The following is a 22,708-nucleotide window of genomic DNA, read 5'->3' on the forward strand; positions in this document are numbered from 1 at the left end:
CCTCTTTCCCTCTCTCTCTCTCTGTCTCTCGGTATTCTATTTGGCTATGGATTTGTTGATCAAGAACTTGAGTGCTTTGCCTGATTAATGCATATGCTTGGGAGTGCTATTCATGGGCTATATGATTTGTAAATTTATCAGCCAAATACTTAATCTAGTGAGCTATATTATATGCTTAAGAGTGGTTAGCTAATATGTGCTTTGTAAGTCTCCTGTTTGGATGAATTGGTAAACCAGGAGTTTTGTAAAAAAAAGGGTGCTGGTCTGCTGTTACCATTGCAGCCTCAACTCGGATGGATAACCATCCCTGGCCTTTACTGAAATGCTATCTCTAGCAAAACTGAATATGGATATTACTGTTGGCTGAGGCAAATCAGTGATACTCTTGTTTAATTCTTAGTGGCTTATATATACAAGGAACGATTATTAATTTCTCAAGTGGGATTTTATTGTTGGCTTGCTGTTGAGCTTATTTATTTGTTTAATATGGCTTGGTTGTGACTATACCACTTGGTTGGTCTGGAATTCATTTTCTGGACCCCAAGTAATTCCCTACAGCTTGTGGATGAATAACTAGTTGCTCTAGTTGCTGTGATATATTTGTGATGCCCCTGTTTGGATGAGGTATTCATCCAGGCATATAAGATGATGTTGTCTAATAAGTAATATCCATATGTTGATGTTGCTCTCAATAACTGGCTGGTGCTGGACATATGTGTTTTTGTGTGTGCAAGATGAACACTGCCTAGTCCTTGGAGATATCTGGTACTAGATAATTAAATCAATAAGAACATATGCTGTTGTATGGTTTTTAATTCACTGTGATGAATTTGGCATATTATTTATATGTCATTCTGAGAGAAATCCTTATTCCACTGATGATGTTATAGTTTATGATCTTGGCTGCCTAATTTATTTGCTTGCACAAATACCCATGTGCCATCTGCTAGCTTGGAGTTCCTCTGTGGTGCCTCACAAGAGTGTGCACAGAGTAATAATAAGCCTAGTATGATTTGGTGTTATTGATATTTGTGTATAGTGATTTATCAAGCTTGGATTATAGCTATGATCAGATGATGCAAATATCCATTCCAAGCTCTTAGTGATGCTTGAGTTGATTTTAATGGACAGATCTATGCTTGCTCCTGCCGATGATGCAAAGGCTGAGGCATAGATTTAAAATAAGAACAGATACTATGATGTGGCTTTTGTTCTCTGTGATGATTCTTGCATAGCACCTCTATGCAATACTGAGAGAAAATCCATCTCTCAGTCCTCCTAGGTTAAAACCTAGTTGAAGGTATTTAGATGGTTTACTGTGTATACTACCTTTATTTTTCCCGAAAACGTCTATGCAAGAACAGATATTGTATGATCTACTTAACTACTTGTTGGTTTCTACCTGTTGATCTTGATAGCTTGGCCTCTTGACTTGCAAATAAACCTCCTTCTGGTGGTAGCCTCCACCTCCTCGCTGCTTGATCTATTTCTTAACATCTAGCGGTGGTTCTTAGTGGCTCTAAGTAACCAGTATAATCTATGGTTTGTTCTTCTGGAATCTGGTCCACCTTCTCTTTGGGCATGCCTGCTCCTAGCTTCTGGATTGGCTTCATGTTGTTGATCTTGGTTTCTTGTTGTTCTAAGCTAATACAAGAGGTGCTGCTATTACTAGCATGAACTGGTTGAGGTGGCTGGTGCAAATGCTTGATAGTTGAACTATTGATGCGTTTGGGGTGTGCTCCACGAACTAATGGTTGAGCTGTTGTACTGTTGATGCTATTTATGTACTGCTGAGCAGTGCTTGTGGGTTTGACAACACAACGCTTGCATGCTGTGAATAAGGTGCTTGCTTGTGGGACCCTCCTGGTTCAAGTTTCCCTGTGAAGATATTTGTATCTGTGGATGAGCTCAACTGGGTTGGTATTACAATGAGTTGTGATTTATTCTTGATGTTGCCAAGTGTTAACTTGACCCTGCCCATGATGCATGAGTCTAAGGCCAAAATTTGGAGATAAGAACAAATACTACAGATCTGGCCCCCCAAACTATCTACTCAATGATGAGTTTAGCATAGCAATCCTATGCCAAAACCTGAGAGTATTCACTAACCAAAATTCTTATTATTATTTATTTTATTTTATTTTTGCAGGACTAGAAATGAAGAAAAAGAGAAGAAGATAAAAGATAAAGAAGTAGTTAGAAATTAGTTTAGGGTTTCTTTGTTTTCTATTCTTTTGTAACATTCATTTAATTCATGAATAATAGGAGGACATTGTATTTGTGTTCATGTAATAAAATTAAAGTTCCTTCTTATGGTTGTATCCTATTTATGACTAGGCATTCTTGTCCTTTACTTGAAATTATCCTAAGTTATTCAAGACTTGTGAATATTTTTGTTATGTATATAATAAAGAATTCCATTTTTTTTGTTGCCTATGTATTTCCTCAATCTTTATAATTCAATTCCATTTATATTTAGCAATTCAACAATCATGAATTACTTGTTTTAGATTTACATTCCAATTCAACTTCTTATTTGAATTTATGTCTTTCATATTTGAATTTGAATTCAAACTATTCCCCTTGAAAATTTAATAATTCAACAAAGTTCATGTCGAAATTTATCGCACTTGTGTGGATGACACACATCAATTCCATCGACACAAGAGAAACCTCGATCACTTTCTGTTTTAGATGAACGCGCGAAAATTCCCCGGATTTTCTATGCATGAATGCAATGCACACATCTGTCTCCTCTATTTTTATAACCCCAATACCTGGGATATTACAGTCTCTACCCCTTAAACTAAACTTCGTCCTCGAAGTTTGAACTCTCTCACGTTTTCGGAGTATGGTTCTGACTTATGCAGACTTAAACTTTTCTCGAACTCCGTAGTGATCTTACTGGATATAATTGAATATATCCCTTGTCCAGATTCTTCCTGGAATCCATTATGGTTTGTCTCTGAACCATGGTTCTTACTTTGATTCTTTGATTTCTTCCAACTCTATAAGCTTGTTTCCTTTCTCATTGAAGATTCAATGATTGAGACTTCTTCTGGTGTTGCTAGTCTTAACTGAAGGCTAATTTGATAAAAACTCCTAGTTGATAAATAGGTCTTTGTTTTCCCTTACTACCAAAAGTGCAATAATGGTACTTAGTAAGGTACTTACTATGAAATTGGTCGTGATGGATTATTTCCCTAATAATGGATTAGAATCATTTAGTCCGTCCAATCATGGTTTATAGTTGATACCTATAACTATTTTGGGTTATTTAGGTTCCATGAAATGAATCATTCTATTAGTCTTTGGTATTGGTATATTCAATCTTCTTCGGTCTTTGGCCTTTTTGAGCTGTATTTGGTCTATGGTATTTCCTTCATCCAACTTCATTAACCTTAGTTTACTTGAGCTTCCGTACTTCTGAGTAAATTTTACTCACTTTCTCAAGTTATAGTCCACTTCTTACTTCCTCGAGGTATGAACCTTGGCTTCTGGTCTGACATCTTTCTGAAAGTAGTGTTCATTAATCTTATGAAAATAAGATCGAACTTCCTCTCAGTTCAGACCTTCTGCTTCTATCAAGCTTAAAGTATTGAGTTATTGTACATCCAACTCAATCTTTACTCTACCCCTTAGAGTTTTCTTATGGTCTTCAACTCCTTGTCTTCCAACCATTGGACTTATGGTTAGATTATTGGTCTAGGTCTAGCTTTGGTTTGTACTTCTTCTAAGGTCTCATGAAGAATGTTTGTGGTATATCCACTCAGTTGTGGACATCCAATGTGAATCCTTCGACTAAATGATTATAGGTCATTGGTATTTGGCTAACAAAATTTTATTTGTTCACAACTTCTTGGTACAAATAATCGAATGGTGGACTACTTGATACCAATTGTGGCTATTTGTTATCTAAAATGGATTCTATTATAGGTTCTGATCAACTGAACGAGACATCTTCTACTTTATCTCGCAGTATTGATTCTATACCAATTGGGGTCTTCTGATATCAACTATGGTCTTCTTATATCTGCTATGGTTTCATATATCATCTTCCTTTATACAGGGTTTATTTTGCAAGAAAACCACTAACTGACACTATGAATATAGTATCCTAAGTGATTTCCCATGCATTCCCTCTTCTGTGTTGACTATGGATCTGCTTCAGCTTCACCATAATCACAAGATTTCTCACCTTCATGCTTCTTCCGTACTAAAGTACTCCTCTGTTGAGGCAAAGCATGAGTTTTGATTGGTACTATCTTCAGAGTATTGTGGTTACTTCCCCCAACTTTACTCCTTTCTTCTGATGAACCTTCATCTTGTCTTCAGAATCTTTAGAATTCGTCACTTCCTCACACGAATACCATTACCCTCTAGATCTATAGCATCAAGTAAAAACTTGATATTGCAACATGCATTTGCATATCAAAGTCAAACTTCATGTATGGATCTAGTCAAACAATGAAAATCCAATAAAATCCAAGAAGATTCAGCTTTGTGCATATAATACACACCATCATAAGCCTGAATATACTAGTTGAGTAAGACATCTCTAAACATCAGGCTGAGATGTGTAGTATATAACACCACATAAGATAGGTTTATATCGTGATACTTAGCACGAATATATTGGATTCTATGATTTGTCTCAACTTTTACCTTAATTGCACAATTGCAATGAGATAAACTTGAAACAAAGTTGTCTAGGATAGTTAAGGCTAACCTAATTTTCTTTGGAAGTACTACTTAACTTTCATTTTATTGAGGACTATCTCACATGATATGTCTAGGTTCTATCATGTCTACTCTAAACACCTATTTATTAGGATATATCTCCTATACTTCTAAGTGTTTATACTATCATAAGACTATGGTTATGATGTGCCTGGCACCCTTCTTATTGTTTTGGAACACAATTCTTGCACTATTTGTTTAGCACTTGACTTCTTATTGTTCTCCTCCTAAATGTTTATGATGTTCTATTCCATCACATAATGAATCTCAAGTGAATCATATGTGACTACTATTTCTACCATGTAAGTAGACATATATTATTCCTATCACTCTTCCTTATTCCCCATGATTGACTCATCATGGTCTATACTACCTCATATCACTTGTTTTTATCACTTACTATCAGTTGTTTTACAAGTTTGGATAATTTACTTACTCATTACTTAACTTGGTCTATAATTTTCTATTAGGATATCTTAATTATCTTCATCACTTGATATTACTTCTATTACAGGTCTGAATATTTTTATTTAACCATAATAGGTGTTGGTACACATCTTCCAATAGGATATCTTCCTTATGGTTGTATCCTCTCTTTGGACTACCATGTATTGTATACCAACTGTGATCTACTCATCTATGGTTTGAAGGACTTAATGTATGCTCCATATTTGGGATTAGCTAACTAACTTCACTTAGGAAGGATAGATAAGAAAGGTTGACTCAAGTGTGTCAGGATTATTCTCAAGTGAATATCCATCTCAAGTCATAAGAAGTACTTGGTTTACCTAGGAAAACTTCCTATAGACACTACCAATCCTATAGGTCTCCTTTAGAGGGTTTTAATCCTAGGGTCAAAGCATTTGCTCTGATACCAACTGTGATGACCCGGCATACCACTGCATGGTGTAGTATGCAAGTCTGATATAACACCAATGAAACACCGTTCCACTAGTATTGTATCGCTCAGAGTGGTACAACAGAACCATATGCGGGTCCAAGGCATGTCTATAGAATTACAACATTGACTCTGTTACATAAGATCATCATAGCCTCCTACTTTACAATGAGGTAAAACTGCAAATAAACTCCAGAAGAACGACTCGTAGTCTAGTCCTATCACGAACTCTATTTGTAGAGTATTTAACTAGCTATAGGGGCTATGAATAGATTCTAGCTAAATAGGAGCTAAGTTTAGGAAGCTAGTTCCCTTCTATGGCTAAACTAGGTTTTCTCCTTGTTGGATGCAGTATTTGACTCCTCTGACAAGGTTCCTGTCTCTTGAAGTAGTTGTTGACTCCTCGGCCTTCGAGTTGCACTGTAGATCCTCCTTCGATGCCTCCATATCTAAGCAGGGGATTTAAGAGTGGGATGAGTACGAGCGTACTCAACAAGTTCATTATAGGAAAGAGGTGTTTAATGCACTAGCTACGGCATTAGACCAGAAAGTCTAATACCAATGCAGGTTTTCATAACCATTTCTTCAAAAGGTTGCTTTTATTCAGAAGAACTATGTCCGTCAGCCTTCACCAGTTTACTAGAACTTCATGGAGCTCCTTTCCGGCCGCGTTCGCAGTTCCATATCCCGGAACAGGGAGTGGCAGGTCACGGTTCTTTACACTCTGCAGAGGTGTGTTGCTTTACCCATAAGAGATCTTAACCTTGGTGCCAACCGGGTGATCTTCCCGTCCACACTTCCTATGGTGTGAGGCCCGGTATAAGGTCTAGCCAATCATGTTCCTCCGCTACCTCGCACACCCACCTTTTGTTGCATACCCCGACCCTGGGTCCTCGTCGGTCCCATTATTCCCACTTACGGGTGGACCCCGACCACGACAACAGTTTGGGACTCGTTAACCTAACTCCTTCGCCGGTAGCTGCAACCCATCATAGACCGCAATACCGTGGGGACTTAAGGCTTCCCCAGCCAACCGCTTGTTCTTCGGGCGACAAGTGTCTACGGACTATGCCGTGGGGACTTAAGGCTTCCCCAGCCAACCGCTCGCCCCCGACAGATACAAGTGTCTACGGTAGAGCGCATCTGTTGATGTACGAGAGGTGGAAACACTTTTGACTACTCCGTCCCACTCCGGATCTTATGGTTAACACGGGTATTACGGCACAAGAATCACTGGATGACATTTGTTGTTTAATCCTAGATGGATATAAACCCTTGCAATGGAACCTCCACCATATCCACACAATCCATGGTTCCATTGCCCACCACATAGTCATATTTATAGTTATGAAAATAGTGGTTTTGGTTTTTATGAAATAGTGATAATCATAGTACTTTACAAGTAATTTGATAAAGATACTCAAATGGTATGAGCAAGCGATGAACTTGCCTTTCTTGACTGCAAGATTATGCAGGCAAAAGCTTCGATACGTGATAACTCCAAATACTGAAATACCATCATCGTCCGGTAAGAACAATGTTTAAAGAACTGGCAAAGATGCTATAATGCATAGTATGAGATGCAATCGTCCCGAGCGTAACCTAACCTCGATGATTTAGGATGTATGAGTTGTAAAGATTTCTTTAGGGTTGGTTGCACTTTTAGAATAATTCTCAAACAAGGTTCTTATTAGGGTTTGGTTATATTAGCATCATATCCAAGTGATATAAGACATCATAACAATCATACACATAAAGAATAGTGGTGGAATAATATGTAAGAACAGTTGTCAATTTTAAGTTCTACATGACATGGTTGATGATTATTTATATTATACTTCAAAAGAATAACTTTTGGTGAACATGTTAATTAAGAACTAGTAAGTATTTCAAATAAGAACTATGGCTTCTATGGTTTGATTAACATTTGTACTTCAAAAGAATAACTTTTGAAGAACAGGTTAAATAAGAATATGAACTACTATACATAGGAGCTATGTAACTCTAGGGTTTACTATTGGATTCTTTTAGTTTCACTAATAGGAACTAGTTGGTTCTTAACTTGGAATGGGTTTCTAGATAGCAAGTATTGGTAGGTTTATTGCTATGGTTTCTTCTAAGCATCATATCAAAGGATGGTTATTAAGATGGTTCTATGATTAGCTATTAGGGTTTATTATGGGTTAGGTTTACTATAACTTCCTATTTGTTTTACTAAGAAATCACTAATGGTTTCCAAGCTAAGTGGTTTATGATCCTTAAGTAGGGTTTAGTGGGATAGGAACATGTGTTGTGAATTATTACACAAGGTTGATACTAGGGTTCATAATTATGGTTCTACTAAATTATGATGGTTGAGGTTGATCCTAATAGTGTGGTATGGTGATGAATGGTGTCAATAGTGCTAACATGTGGTATCGAGCTAGGGTTTATATCTAGGTGACACTAGTGGATCATATAGGTGTTAACTAAAAATAACGACATGAAATGGTGGTCTCATGTGAATTGTTCCAAGTTTTATTTTAGTAGATCATGAGTATGCACTCATTGGTTGTTTATTAAGGTCTTACATGTAAAGGTGAAGTGGCTATGATCACATGGGCTAAACCCCTAGGGTTTTAGGATTGGAAGTATTTTAGGATGATCACATAAAATGATGGGACCAAGATTCTTGTTTATATTAGAATTAGGGTTTCTAAATTTTGTTTTCATTATTAACATGATAATTGGTAGAGATTATTATTAAATTGGAGATAGAAGTAATATGGATTTAACATTGTATTATAAAGGAAATATGATAAATACTATTAGGGTTTAGAGTTTTAATTGAAGTAATGGTCAATTAGGATTCTCATGTGATTAAACATAACCATTAAGAAACAATTGTTGTTTTATATGGCATATTAATGTGAAGTAATATTTAATATTTTATTTATGTGAAGAATTGAAACAAGAAATTATCTCCTTAGTTTTTAGGTTTTAATAGTTTAAGATTTAAAATTTGGTCTTCTAAAATTTTAGAGGAAATTCATATTGTTGTTCTTTTAAACTTTAAGTATTTGTTTTCTATTTTATTTATAGAGGTCATTTTATGATACTCACTTCTACTTATTGATTTATTTTTATTTTACTTAAATGTTTAAAAGATTTTCCTAAAAATAACAAATACAAAAAAATAAGAATACAAATAGACCAAGTGGTATGTTGGGCTGGCCCAATTGGTTTGGCCCAAACCTGGCCCGGGTCGGTTAGGTCTAACCCAACCCGACCCCCACCCTCCAGCTCACCCCTCTCTCACCCACGCACACGGTCACCTCCCTCCCTCTCTTCTGCTCGCGACCACCACACCCCCGCGGCGGCGCCGCTCGCCCCCGGCCGCTCCTGGCCAACCCAGGCACCGGCGTGATGGGGCTTTTGCTCTCCTCGACGAACTCTACCACCTCCCCTTGGTTGATTTGGCCGCTGTGGTCTCTAGCGGTCGGCCCGACTCCGAAACCCTAGCCGGTCATCAGCGGCTAGTCTGGTCGCCACCGGCCCCCTCAGGCTCCGGCGAGCTGATGCTGCCCTAGCGCCACCTTGTGGTCCTTCTTCCCCAACCCCATCGCCTCCTTGCTGCATCCCCGTCGCTGGCCTCGAGCCCCAGCTCGACTGCCCCGACGCCACTGACCTCCTCCTGGTTCCCCGCGTCGATCTCCTCTGTGTGACGATGGTGTTGCTGTGGTGGTGGTGCTTCTGTGAGCTGCGGTGCTCGACAACGATGGACGGCGCCATAGACGCAACCTCGGCGTCGGTGTACTGGTGGTGCTGTCGCTATCCTCACTGCATCCTCGACCTCGACGCCGGCAGGACGGCGTCGCCGACGCAACCCCGGCGTCAACCTCTACGACTACTCCTCTATAACATTGTGAGCTACTCATACCCTCTTTCCCTCTCTCTCTCTCTGTCTCTCGGTATTCTATTTGGCTATGGATTTGTTGATCAAGAACTTGAGTGCTTTGCCTAATTAATGCATATGCTTGGGAGTGCTATTCATGGGCTATATGACTTGTAAATTTATCAGCCAAATACTTAATCTAGTGAGCTATATTATATGCTTAAGAGTGGTTAGCTAATATGTGCTTTGTAAGGCTCCTGTTTGGATGAATTGGTAAACCAGGAGTTTTGTAAAAAAAGGGTGCTGGTCTGCTGTTACCATTGCAGCCTCAACTCGGATGGATAACCATCCCTGGCCTTTACTGAAATGCTATCTCTAGCAAAACTGAATATGGATATTACTGTTGGCTGAGGCAAATCAGTGATACTCTTGTTTAATTCTTAGTGGCTTATATATACAAGGAACGATTATTAATTTCTCAAGTGGGATTTTATTGTTGGCTTGCTGTTGAGCTTATTTATTTGTTTAATATGGCTTGGTTGTGACTATACCACTTGGTTGGTCTGGAATTCATTTTCTGGACCCCAAGTAATTCCCTACAGCTTGTGGATGAATAACTAGTTGCTCTAGTTGCTGTGATATATTTGTGATGCCCCTGTTTGGATGAGGTATTCATCCAGGCATATAAGATGATGTTGTCTAATAAGTAATATCCATATGTTGATGTTGCTCTCAATAACTGGCTGGTGCTGGACATATGTGTTTTTGTGTGTGCAAGATGAACACTGCCTAGTCCTTGGAGATATCTGGTACTAGATAATTAAATCAATAAGAACATATGCTGTTGTATGGCTTTTAATTCACTGTGATGAATTTGGCATATTATTTATATGTCATTCTGAGAGAAATCCTTATTCCACTGATGATGTTATAGTTTATGATCTTGGCTGCCTACTTTATTTGCTTGCACAAATACCCATGTGCCATCTGCTAGCTTGGAGTTCCTCTATGGTGCCTCACAAGAGTGTGCACAGAGTAATAATAAGCCTAGTATGATTTGGTGTTATTGATATTTGTGTATAGTGATTTATCAAGCTTGGATTATAGCTATGATCAGATGATGCAAATATCCATTCCAAGCTCTTAGTGATGCTTGAGTTGATTTTAATGGACAGATCTATGCTTGCTCCTGCCGATGATGCAAAGGCTGAGGCATAGATTTAAAATAAGAACAGATACTATGATGTGGCTTTTCTTCTCTGTGATGATTCTTGCATAGCACCTCCATGCAATACTGAGAGAAAATCCATCTCTCAGTCCTCCTAGGTTAAAACCTAGTTGAAGGTATTTAGATGGTTTACTGTGTATACTACCTTTATTTTTCCTGAAAATGTCTATGCAAGAACAGATATTGTATGATCTACTTAACTACTTGTTGGTTTGTACCTGTTGATCTTGATAGCTTGGCCTCTTGACTTGCAAATAAACCTCCTTCTGGTGGTAGCCTCCACCTCCTCGCTGCTTGATCTATTTCTTAACATCTAGCGGTGGTTCTTAGTGGCTCTAAGTAACCAGTATAATCTATGGTTTGTTCTTCTGGAATCTGGTCCACCTTCTCTTTGGGCATGCCTGCTCCTAGCTTCTGGATTGGCTTCATATTGTTGATCTTGGTTTCTTGCTGTTCTAAGCTAATACAAGAGGTGCTGCTATTACTAGCATGAACTGGTTGAGGTGGCTGGTATTACTAGAAGAAGATAAAAGATAAAGAAGTAGTTAGAAATTAGTTTAGGGTTTCTTTGTTTTCTATTCTTCTGTAACATTCATTTAATTCATGAATAATAGGAGGACATTGTATTTGTGTTCATGTAATAAAATTAAAGTTCCTTCTTATGGTTGTATCCTATTTATGACTAGGCATTCTTGTCCTTTACTTGAAATTATCCTAAGTTATTCAAGACTTGTGAATATTTGTGTTATGTATATAATAAAGAATTCCATTTTTTTGTTGCCTATGTATTTCCTCAATCTTTATAATTCAATTCCATTTATATTTAGCAATTCAACAATCATGAATTACTTGTTTTAGATTTACATTCCAATTCAACTTCTTATTTGAATTTATGTCTTTCATATTTGAATTTGAATTCAAACTATTCCCCTTGAAAATTTAATAATTCAACAAAGTTCATGTCGAAATTTATCGCAGTTGTGTGGATGACACACATCAATTCCATCGACACAAGAGAAACCTCGATCACTTTGTGTTTTAGATGAACGCGCGAAAATTCCCCGGATTTTCTATGCATGAATGCAATGCACACATCTGTTTCCTCTATTTTTGTAACCCCAATACCTGGGATATTACACTTTATCCCCGGCGTCGCCACCAGCGACCATGGTGCAAGATTCAGTCATCGACGCGGTGGAGAAGGACCCGATTGCTTTGTTCTTTATCTTTCCGGGATTCTTTTTGTAATTTCAATGGACTCTTGTGCTATTGTTACTCAAGCCAAGATCCTTTTTATAATTGTACCCACCGACTAATGGAGCTTCTCGGTCATTCAGAATCTTATCTGTTCAAAAAAAAAAATGATCCCAGCACATGGTGTTTCTTGCCTGCGCAACCGTTTGAGTTCGCATGCATCGGCAGACAAGAATCCAACCTGCTGTTTCCCATACCCCCAGCACATGGGATGTCCTACCTGAACCAGAGACATCAATACAAACGATTGCATCTGGAAGAAACATCCCAGTATGATTTCTAGGAGACACGGTGGATTGGTAGATTCACCGGAACTAAGAGCATCCCAACCGGGCGCTCCTCGTAACGATCCCGATAGCGATTTGGGGGTCTAAGAGCGAAAGTGAGCTCACACGCGCTCTAAATAGCGCCGCCGATTTTTCGAGCACAATAGAAACGCCGGCAACTCCGTGCTGGTCCCTTGGTCAAGGACGTGAATCGGGCGCACCGACGTCTTACGAGGCGGAAAATTTTAGGCGTGGGAGCCGCATGTCAGCCCCACATCCTCAAATTATACATCTTCTCCACCAAAACCTCGTCCCCTTCGCTGCTAATTTCTCCCGCCCGCCGCTCCAACCCGAAAAACCCTCGCCGCCGCCATGGCACCGAAGAGAAAGGCTCCGGCGAAGGCGCCGACGAAGGCGCCGCCGCGCACCGTCGCGCCGAAGGAGAGGCCGACAAACATGTCGCGGGAGGAGTGGAGCAAGGAGATGGAACGCCGCTCCTTTATAATGGCCGACCGCAGAAGGCGCCGCATCGCTGCTACGGACGCATCGAAAGCGGCGTCCACTGCGGAAGCGTGCCTCAGCTTGGGCGGCGGCCTCAGCAACATTTCGAGCTCACCATCGTCGCTGGGGTACTACGCGGGGTACAACGCGGACGGGCCGTCGATCTCGCAGATGCGGTTGTCGCAGATGGACGGCCGCGCCCGCTACTCTCCCGAGTACGCGGACAATGACATGACCTTCAACCCCAACACGCTGTTCTCGTCGGATTCAGCGGCGAGGGGCATCGGTTCCTTTCGCTTCCCCGTCGACCTGAACTCGTCGCCTGACCTGCGCCGCACCGACGGCCACGTGAAAGACAGCACCGGCCTTCCCCGTGACCTCTTCCTTGACGAGGGCAGGAGCACCCACCAGGTGTTCGGCTGCGCGTCCGACGTGTCCATGGGCGAGGACGAGGTGAGTTTCCTTCCTTTTTTATGTGTTATGTGCATCGTAGACACCGACGGCGACTGAAAGTAGGTAACTTGTTGCGTAGATTGCCACCGGGATCGAGATCCTCAACGGCTTCATACGCGGCCAAGCCTACGAACCCCCGGTCGACAAGTATGAAGAAGAGGCCGAGGAGGACGAAGGTGAGGAGGATGTCTAGGAGGAGCTAATCGACACCGACACCGGAGTGACCACGACGAGGACGACGATGCGCAGGCGTTTTGGCGGCACTCGTGGTCCAAGGTGGAGGTCTTTGGAGGATTAATGTCTCATCGAGGCGTGGAAGCAAGTGAGCTTTTGCCCCATCACCGGCGCCAACCAAGGTGAGTACTACAAGTGCATCCTCGATTCCTTCAACGAGAAGAAGAACTATGGTGACTACGCCACCATCAACATGAACTGGAACGAGGGCGCCCTCTGCCACCATTGGAACATGATCAATGCAGCGTGTAGCAAGTTCCATGGCTACTATGAGAAGATTAAGAAACGGCAGGAGAGCGGCAAGACGATGGTGAATTGGGTATAATCTACGCAATCTTGTTCATAATGATCCATCGTGTTCCATATCTTGTTTATTATGATCCATCTTGTTCCATATCTTGATGATCCATCTTATTCCATAGCTTGTTTTGCATCATGTATTGTTAGATTCTCCAAGCCCTCGAGATGTACAAGTTCAAAAACGAGGACAAGGACTTCATCTTCATGCATTGCTTCAACAAGCTACAAGGTTGCAAGAACTGGGACGACCTCTGCCACACTCTACACAAGGACGGGTAGAAGGGCCAGTGGATCCTGCCGACGCCTCCACCGGGCGCCCCATTGGCAACAAGAAGGCCAAGGCCGAGAGGAATGCGGCGCCGGTATTGGTCGTCATGGACGCCTCCATCGAGAAGATGATCACCTCATTCTCGGTGGAGAACAAGGAAGCGGCGGATAGGACCGCCGTCATGTGGAAGGCAATCCTCGACAAGCAAGACATGAAGATCGAGTTGGGGAGGGAGAAGGTGGAGGCGGCGAAGATGGAAGCTCGCGCCGCTGCCATGAAGGCCACCAACGAAACGACACAACTTTCATTGGCCAAGATGTCTCAAGAATCAAAGATCTTGATGGCCGATATGGAGAAGATGGACCCGTTGATACCGGCGTGGCACGAGATGTACAGCGAGCGCATCAGCCAAGAGGTGCTGGCGTCCCGAGCTGCGTCGGTGTCTCCCCCGGCACCCTCCACGTTCATGTCTCCGCCGGCACCCTCACGTTCATGTCTCCACCGGCACCGTCGACGTTCATGCCTCCCCCGGCGACCGTGGATCCTATTGCAGCGACCAAGCTGCCGCCGGGGCTCGCCAACGGTAAGGAAGTCGTCGAGGTTGAGCCGCCCCTGACCCGTTCATCTGATCGCTTGGGAGCCGAAGTTCCTTTTTGCAGCAGGAGACGGCGATTCGATGGCCGTATGTTGGCCTTTAAATTTCATATTCGGAAACCTATTCGAATTTGGTGACCGTGTGTTGGCTCAAACTTTAAATTCGTAAACTTATTCGAATTCCTATGATTTTGTTTGAGTTTTCAATTCAAATCATCTATTGGGGCTGTCGTATGAGGCACCTCGGTGGGAGCAGCTCTCCCAAGTAGAGAATGTTGTACCGACGTGCCCCATACGACAGTACCGGCCCCCCTGCCGGCGACTATATGGGACGCGCCGGTGAAGATGCTCTAAGGCCTTCGAGCCCTGGCCGGCCGGTCATATTGGAAACCATGCGAAGAACGAACATGCATGCCTGGAGCTCATATATACCGTCACAGTTCAGAAAACTGGAGGAGTACATTACATGCGTACACTAGCTAGAATCTACTACTAGTAGGTTAAGAGGGTAGAGGGACTACATGGCATACATAGGTTACAATGCCAGCTCAACTCCATGCTAAAATTATGAAGATTATACATAGTCTACAGTGCCAGCTTGGCAGCTTCCCATGAATTCTCATCATTTGTCCAACTGGCAACACGTCTTTTGCAGTACATTGGGTGCTCCTTATTGCAGGTTTCTATGAAGAATAGCAGAAACATATGGAGTGGTTAGGTCAAAATCATGCTCAAACGCAGGATAATTCGAAACATGTGGAGTCAAATTCCAGGCTTGGCCAAAGAAATTGAGCAGAACTGTCAGCTAATTCTGAACAAACAAGGGAAATGCCAACCTTCCAGCTTTAACTATGAAGGTAAAGAATGTATATGATATAATGCATCATCCTCATAATACAAGAACGATCATCCGGAACATCTGAAATGAACTTGGTTAAAAATAACAAACGGAAGAAGCTGGTAGAGAGTATGAATATCCATGGATATAATGTTGTTCAAACACGTGATATTTCCCTACAACTTCAGCTAAAGTAAAACATTTTAAGCTACTTATATCTCCTCATAAATACTTCACATGCATGGCACCTAAACATAACAGGAAATGGAGAAGCTCAATGAAGTTAAACTGTACAATGCAGAATTGCAGAGCATGAAACAGCACAAAATTTGAGGTGTAAACTTTACCAAATATGCCAATGTAAATGCTTCATCTCATCCACTGAGTTGTTAGTCATGAGGACCTCTTAGAGCCGTTGCACTCGCTGTCTGAATTTGTCGGAGTACTCAAATCAATAAAAGGAGTTCCTTCCAAAGAGTCGACAAAGGGAGCCTTCTCCATGGTCTTGCCTTCCTTTGAGGAGTTCCCATCATCATGCAACGCCAGCATAGAAGACTCACCGTACAGCAGGCTGGTAGGCTGAATAACAGTGGTATCCTCAAGGAAATTTCTCTTTTTAGTGCTCAGTTTTCTGCTCTTTAACTGTGAGACAGCCGAAGATGGTACCACTGCATCCTCATGAACACCTGCACGTTCGTTGCTGCACCGTTTCACTCTGCCTTGATCTCCCTCTTGAATACCCAAATCATTTTCTGCACCATTGGTCGTTACATCTCCAGCTTTGCCACTTCCTTGTGACATAGCCGAAGATGTCAATGCCACATTCTTATGAACACTTGGTGATATTTTTTTTGCGACACTTCCTTGTTCTTCGCTGCATCGGTTCACTCTGCCTAAATTTCCCTCTGGAATATCCGAATCATTTCCTGAACCATTAGTTGTCACATTTCCTGAACCGTTGGCTGTTACATCTCCGTCTCCAGGCTCTTTGCTACTGTCGCTGTTCCGTGTCACTCTGCTTTGTTGAGAATGAAATCGTGTGATACTTCTAGAAAAATCTTCCCAGTCAGGGTCATCTTCAGAATCCGTGCTCCTTGAACCATCTGCCTCACCCTCTTCAGAATCCGTGCTGCTTGAATCATCTGCCTCACCCTCTTCAGAATCCGCGCTGCTTGAATCATCTGCCTCACCCTCTTCAGAATCCGCGCTGCTTAAATCATCTGCCTCACCCTCCTCGGAACTTCCATCTTCATATTCGTCGACTGATGTGTCTTCCATGTCCTTACTTTCCAGCTCTGAACTATCATCAGGGAGTGTGTCAATATCCATCTGGTCACCATCATTCTTTGCATTGTTATCTTCTCTCACTGTAACTTCAGTGCTACCCTTGCCGGCTTCTGTGCTGCAGCCTTCAAGTCCAGAGACTTCACGCATGAACTTGGCGAGGGCGTCTGTGATACTTGCACAAAGGTTACCTGTGGCTTTGCATAAGACCTCCTTGTTCTGCACACAAAACATGTGGAAACACACAAAATTGGTAGAGGGGAAGTGCCAATGCAAATGAAGATATTTTTCAGACAAATAAGTTGAAGTTACCTGTTGAGTGTACTCTGGTCGGACATTTGCTGATACAAAATTAGCTATTGCCGAGACATCTCCAAGCAGGACAGACGTACCCCTGGATTTGATTATCCGTGTGGCTTCTTCCATCTTGAACTGCATGCAACATTTGAAGCAGACGCAGAGGATGATCATAACAGGTACATAAAATGCCATCGCCATTACAGAGGGGCAGCTCCAAGAGACAAACTTACAAAGCATTTTCCGAAACAGGTCCTGTTCTTCCTGTCCATCATTATGACTTTATTCAGAAGCTTCTGGTCCCATGCACATACTCGCGGTGTTCCGTCAGGTATTCTCAAGCTTTGAATATCAAGGGAGTCTAGGTATAGAATCTGTGGCAAAAAAAAAAAGTGTGTTATGGTAAGTTCAGACAAGGATAAACGGTGAATAAGCTATTGTTTGTTTCACGAGACGCCATTGTGCAGAATGCTCACCAGAAGATAGAAAAGGCAGCCTCCTACGTTCTTCTTGTCATAAGGAGAAGAAATACAATTCTCAAGCTGCTGCACCACGAATTTGCACCAATTCAGCTCCTTGATGGACCCGACGTCCACCAGCGCCGGGAAGTACCGGGGGCTGACCTTGAGGCTGCTGTTGGGGCAGAGGAACGTGGAGAGCAGGAGCATCATGAACGTCCGGAGAAAATGCTCGTCGGCGGACTTCATCAGCTTGATGGACTTCTCCAAGCTCGCCACGGTGGGCGGTTTCGTGACACCGTGCTTGTGCAGCACAAACGCGATGCTCTTCTCGTCCATCCTGAACACAACGTCGCGGCCGCTGCAGGGGATGCCGAGCACCCGGTGCACGCTGTCGACGGTGACCGGGATCCGGCCCCGGTTGGGGATGACCAGCTCGCAGGACTCGAGGTCGAACCGGCGGATGAGCCAGGTGCAGATCCTGGAGGGCAGCGTGGGGCACTGGATCCTCAGGAGCGCCCCGAAGCCGGCGCCCTCTATCATCTCCCGCTGCCCGGCGGTCAGGTGCGCGTACAGCTTCATCAGCCTCCCCGGTGACGCGCGGTGCCTCAAAGCCTGGATCAATCAACATTACGTAAGGGGGTAATCAATCACGCGATATGGAAGAAGAAATGCAGATGGTTGAACGGAACCGAGGGTGGGCATCAGTCGCTCACATTGTCGCCCCGTTCGTGGCGGCTCCGGCATTTCCCCTGCTCGCGTTTTCTACTGACAGGCAATCTGCCCATTCCCCTTTTACCTGCTCGATGAATCGAATGCCGACCGCCGCAGGAAGTAATCTGAAAATCAACTTGGGGGCGGCTTGTGCAGCTCGTGCCGATCTAGAACAGAGGAAAAATCCCAAGAATAAATACCTACATTGAATCCACACATGGCGTTTCTGGAATGATGAAGAGAAAGAAAATCAATCACCTTCCTCTGGACAAAACCCCTCTAATCGGCCTGGATCTGGAAGCACACACACACAGAAAAAGAAGAGACTGTCAGTAGCTCCAAGTGCAATGCCTCAAGAACAGCATCGCATAATAGGGGGCATTTTGTTCTAGCAAGAACTTGCAGGTGGAGGCGCATGCATAGCTGATACCTGATACCTGAAAGGCTGAAACCCACAAGGAAGGTGACGACGAGCGGACTGCTGACGAGAAGAGAGAGATTTAGGTTCCGTGGCCGCGTGGCGACGCGGCCCCGACGACATGTAGTGCGTCTACTGCCAATATGCTGCTGCATCCTGGGCTTCCGCGCCGTGGTGGTGAGTTTGGCATGCTGCAGTTGCCCCCACGAGTCAGGGACCAAGGCCATTTGCACGTACGGCCTGCTCTAAATTGACTAGTAACTAGCACGTGGCATATAAGAATCTTTTTAAATTATATCTTCAACGAAAAGTGCTTTTGGCTTCCGAGCACTAATGCTCTCACCGTTTAAATTTTTGTAAATGAAATATTTACAAGTTCTAAATAATCAACAAAAAAAATTCTGGACTTTGTCAACTATATGTGTTACAAGCATGCACCATCTCAATTCGAACTTCTTTTTAATATGGGTTTGTTACAAAACGCAAAATCTGATACTTTTTGGAGATTGAAAATGTGTATACTTAGATCTACATTTTTGTCATTATTTGTGTACATTACAATACAAAGTATTTCAAATTAATAATTTGCAAGTTTGTGTGAAACTCAAATGATATTTTTGAAACCTACATCCAGATTTTCTTTTTGATTTTTTTGAAACTCAAATGATAAAAAATTTCAATATTTTTAAAGGGACCACTTCTGCCCATGTGCGCTAAATCTTCACAATATTTTCATCTTTCCTTTAATTAGTATGTCAGATGTTGATTCTTTTTGCTAAACTTAGTCAGAAAGAGTAAAGTTTGGCTTTTAAAAAACTAATACACCCTATCAGATAGAATAGAATTGAAGGAGTAATAACCTGAGATGGTTATATAATACATATGAAATAGAAGTAACCTAATATGAAGTGACATAATTTTTTTATGGACAGTTTAATATGATTAGATGTAAAAAATAATCAAGGGTTTCACTTACGCATGGCGCATTTGTATGCCTAGACTTCTACGTTATACTTTGCTGCCATAGTTTAAAATTTTAAAAATATTATCGGATATCTATATATAAATTTAGTAGTAATTTAGTAATATCATTTTTGTGTAACCCACACATTGGACTTTATAGGATAGTATATTTTTATTATATTTTTCAGAATGCAGAGTAAGCTCTTTATTACTCCTATCCGACAATGTACGTTAATATGTTTGGAAAACTGAATTCAACTATGATTTACTATGCTCTTAGATATTTTTGTTCAATACTTTTGGTGTCTCAAGTTCATTTCTTTCGTAGATTTATTTAGTTCCATTTTCTGTTCGCGTCCAACAATTTTTTGTGCTGATTCTTTATCTATTTTCCTATTTTCTTCCTCGTTTGCACAATTCATAATTCCAAATTGCTCATAGTTTGAGTTTTGATCTTTTTATAGTTTTGACGCTATTTTTAATCCTCATTCTTTCTATTGACATTATTCTTTTTTTATGAAATATACATCTGTTGCCCTATTTTTAAATCTTAGTTTGGTTATCCTATATAACTAAGAAGTTCATCCCCACTATCCTATTTCTCTAAACATGCAGGTATGCCACGTCATCGGTCCCACTAAATCAACAATCTACTGTCCACATCATCTCTCATACAACCTCAATTATCTCTAATCCAAAAGCAGCTGGTGGGAGAGGAGCCGGTTTACAATAATTCTTAAGCCGCATCATCAATTAGTATGACAGTGCGTATTATTTTCTCCTTCACCGTGTGTCCTCTCCTCTTCTTATTCCACAAGGACATTATTAATTTTTATGTGTCCTTGGAGAGACGCCTCCTTTCGTCTCCCAGACCGCCATGTACCTATATTAATTGAGTCATACATGCAGATAAAAAAATGTTAATGCAGTGGCGTTGTTCTTTAGTCTTTCAATGGTACTGCCGCGCCTCCATCCGATCTCCTATCTCTCTACCGGATTTCATTGCATATCACATCACTACAACTTTGTGATGTCCTACAGAGTATTAAGCACAACCTCTCTGTGGAAACCTTGATGAGTTGATGGTCGCGCACAACCACAATAGCGTGGCTGCAACTTTACCAGCCCACAGGACCTCTGGAGTTCTAACCACATCAGGAGGTTTGCTTCAAGATCGCCATCCCTTGCCGGCACTACTATGGTATGGAACCGCAGAAATCGAGGCTATCAGGTACAACATGTTACGTTATTGGGATTTCCTCAATTCCTTTTGAATTTTGCTTAACCTATAGGCTATGTGATATATAAATTATCTTTGTAAGTATCTTCCCATCGGACATGGAGATTTCTCCTGTTCTGATTCCTTTGGTGCTACTCGGTGCATCTTTCAAGTTCAGGGGCTCTCTTTTGTTTGTGATTGATTCCTGGCGGTTCTTCTGCTATACTAGAGAATTTGCTACTACAGATTTCCACCAATATTTGATTTTTAGCAATTACCTGAAAAAAATTCTTGCAGGACCAGACAAAGGTATGTTTATATGACTGGTGGGTTCAGATGGAAAAAAGAAACCCAAACTTAACTGAAACCACATCAGAAATGTACCTTCCACGATCAGTGATTAGTTGTTTCAACTTACGTATCGTTTTTAAACTACATGCATTTTTTTGCTCTAGGTGCTTATCTAGGTTTATGTTTACTAGTCATTAACCCATGCACCTGCATGGGCTAGTTTTTGTTTTCTCTGAAAAGTATCGATATTGAAATATAACAATTTATAAATGTACATAACTTTTACATATAATATAACGTAAGGGAATCATTAAATATACTATTGAAAGATTGCCTTCCAAAGCATATAATAGTTTGCCCGGTATTCATAGCTTTGAAATGTGTATGTTCTTCAATTACTAATTAGAGTATATTTGTATTTATTTGTTCAATGGATAACACATTTTAATTTTTCTGTTTTCTTACTATCGAGGAACTCCAAATTTGGGGAGCATTAATATACACATATATACGTCTACATCAGGAAACATATATCAACTATGTATCAATAGAAGAAAAGCTAAAACTTACTTACCGTTTTGATAAGTAGTAAGCAATGTACCAAACATGTTTTATTTGATCATAATTTGTTTTCGATTGCTGGTGGTTTCGGAATCCAGTTGCCATACGTTCAGACTCGGACACCAAGTAAATCATTTTATCTGAACATAAGAGAAGAAAATGCACAAATAATGTTGATGATCGAGTAGCTACTAATTCTCAAGATCAAGATGAGAATAACTTTGTCGATGGATTCTCAATTATTACCTTTTATACAATCTACATATGACCAGGGATCGATTGCGACTAATAGATCAGCAAGCCAGATAATAACACAAAGCATCGACAATGCTTCCAGTTATATAAATCACCTATTATTGTAGACCTTGCATGTCCCATCCTTCTAAATTTTTGACTAGAAGCCACCTGTGAATAATTCAAGCTATTAGATGGAAATTTACATAATGGCATATCAAAGGGAAAATACCATTGGACACCAATTGCGGGATAACAAAGATTTAAATATGGAAGATGATAATAGAGGGTTAGATTAGCAACATCAGAGTTAAAATTAGTCCCCTTTTCAGGCCAAAAGATGAACACATATTTTGAGGAAAAATAATATTCCAACCGTTCACTAATATAAGACGTTTTAGTTTTCCAAAACGTGTTATATTAGTGAACAGAGGAAGTAGGTGATTTAACTATTGGAGAATTATTTGATAGTAAAATGAAGAAAGATTTAAGAGAGCTTGTTGTTTCCTTGATTTCTGAGGGGGAACCTCATACGGCTTGTTCGAATTCTGAAACTGGGAATATGCATAAAATACTTTTCTTGGGATTAAAGGAAGTTGGTGATCCAAATTTTAAATTTTGAGTAAGTCTTTCTTTTGCTAGGGTGGAAAAGTATGTTTATTCATATTTGAAAACAATCCTGCATCTGCAGAAGTTGCGCTGGATTCTTTTGAATCCTCTGATGGAGCCAAATATTCCAGGCAGCGAAGAAAATGATCTCCACAAAAAAAGGCTTATTCGTGGTTTTCATCAGAGATAAGAGATTACCGGAATCGGACTGA

At 41.2% G+C, this 22,708-nt stretch overlaps 1 protein-coding gene across 3 annotated transcripts; it reads right to left on the reverse strand.

Annotated features, from left to right (window-relative positions):
* Window positions 1-15,007: 15,007 nt before the first annotated feature.
* Window positions 15,008-18,763, reverse strand: LOC127309747 (uncharacterized). Of its 3 annotated transcripts, XR_007857315.2 has the most exons (9): window positions 18,632-18,760; window positions 18,460-18,495; window positions 18,204-18,368; window positions 17,506-18,102; window positions 17,263-17,403; window positions 17,045-17,164; window positions 15,796-16,951; window positions 15,447-15,529; window positions 15,008-15,293 (listed from the first exon to the last, which is right to left on the reverse strand). XR_007857315.2 is itself a non-coding variant. In XM_051340490.2 (8 exons), the coding sequence occupies exons 3-7, from the start codon at window positions 18,273-18,275 to the stop codon at window positions 15,842-15,844; spliced, it is 2,040 nt and encodes a 679-aa protein (XP_051196450.1). In that variant the 5' UTR covers window positions 18,276-18,368; window positions 18,460-18,495; window positions 18,639-18,763; the 3' UTR covers window positions 15,008-15,293; window positions 15,796-15,841. The 3 variants fall into 3 exon arrangements, 2 of the variants coding, with proteins under 2 accessions (XP_051196450.1, XP_051196446.1); XM_051340490.2 differs by lacking the exon at window positions 15,447-15,529 and having other exon boundaries at window positions 18,639-18,763; XM_051340486.2 differs by lacking the exon at window positions 15,447-15,529.
* Window positions 18,764-22,708: the final 3,945 nt, after the last annotated feature.

The sequence above is a fragment of the Lolium perenne genome, chromosome 1, assembly GCF_019359855.2.
Source record: "Lolium perenne isolate Kyuss_39 chromosome 1, Kyuss_2.0, whole genome shotgun sequence".
Classification (NCBI taxonomy): domain Eukaryota; kingdom Viridiplantae; phylum Streptophyta; class Magnoliopsida; order Poales; family Poaceae; genus Lolium; species Lolium perenne.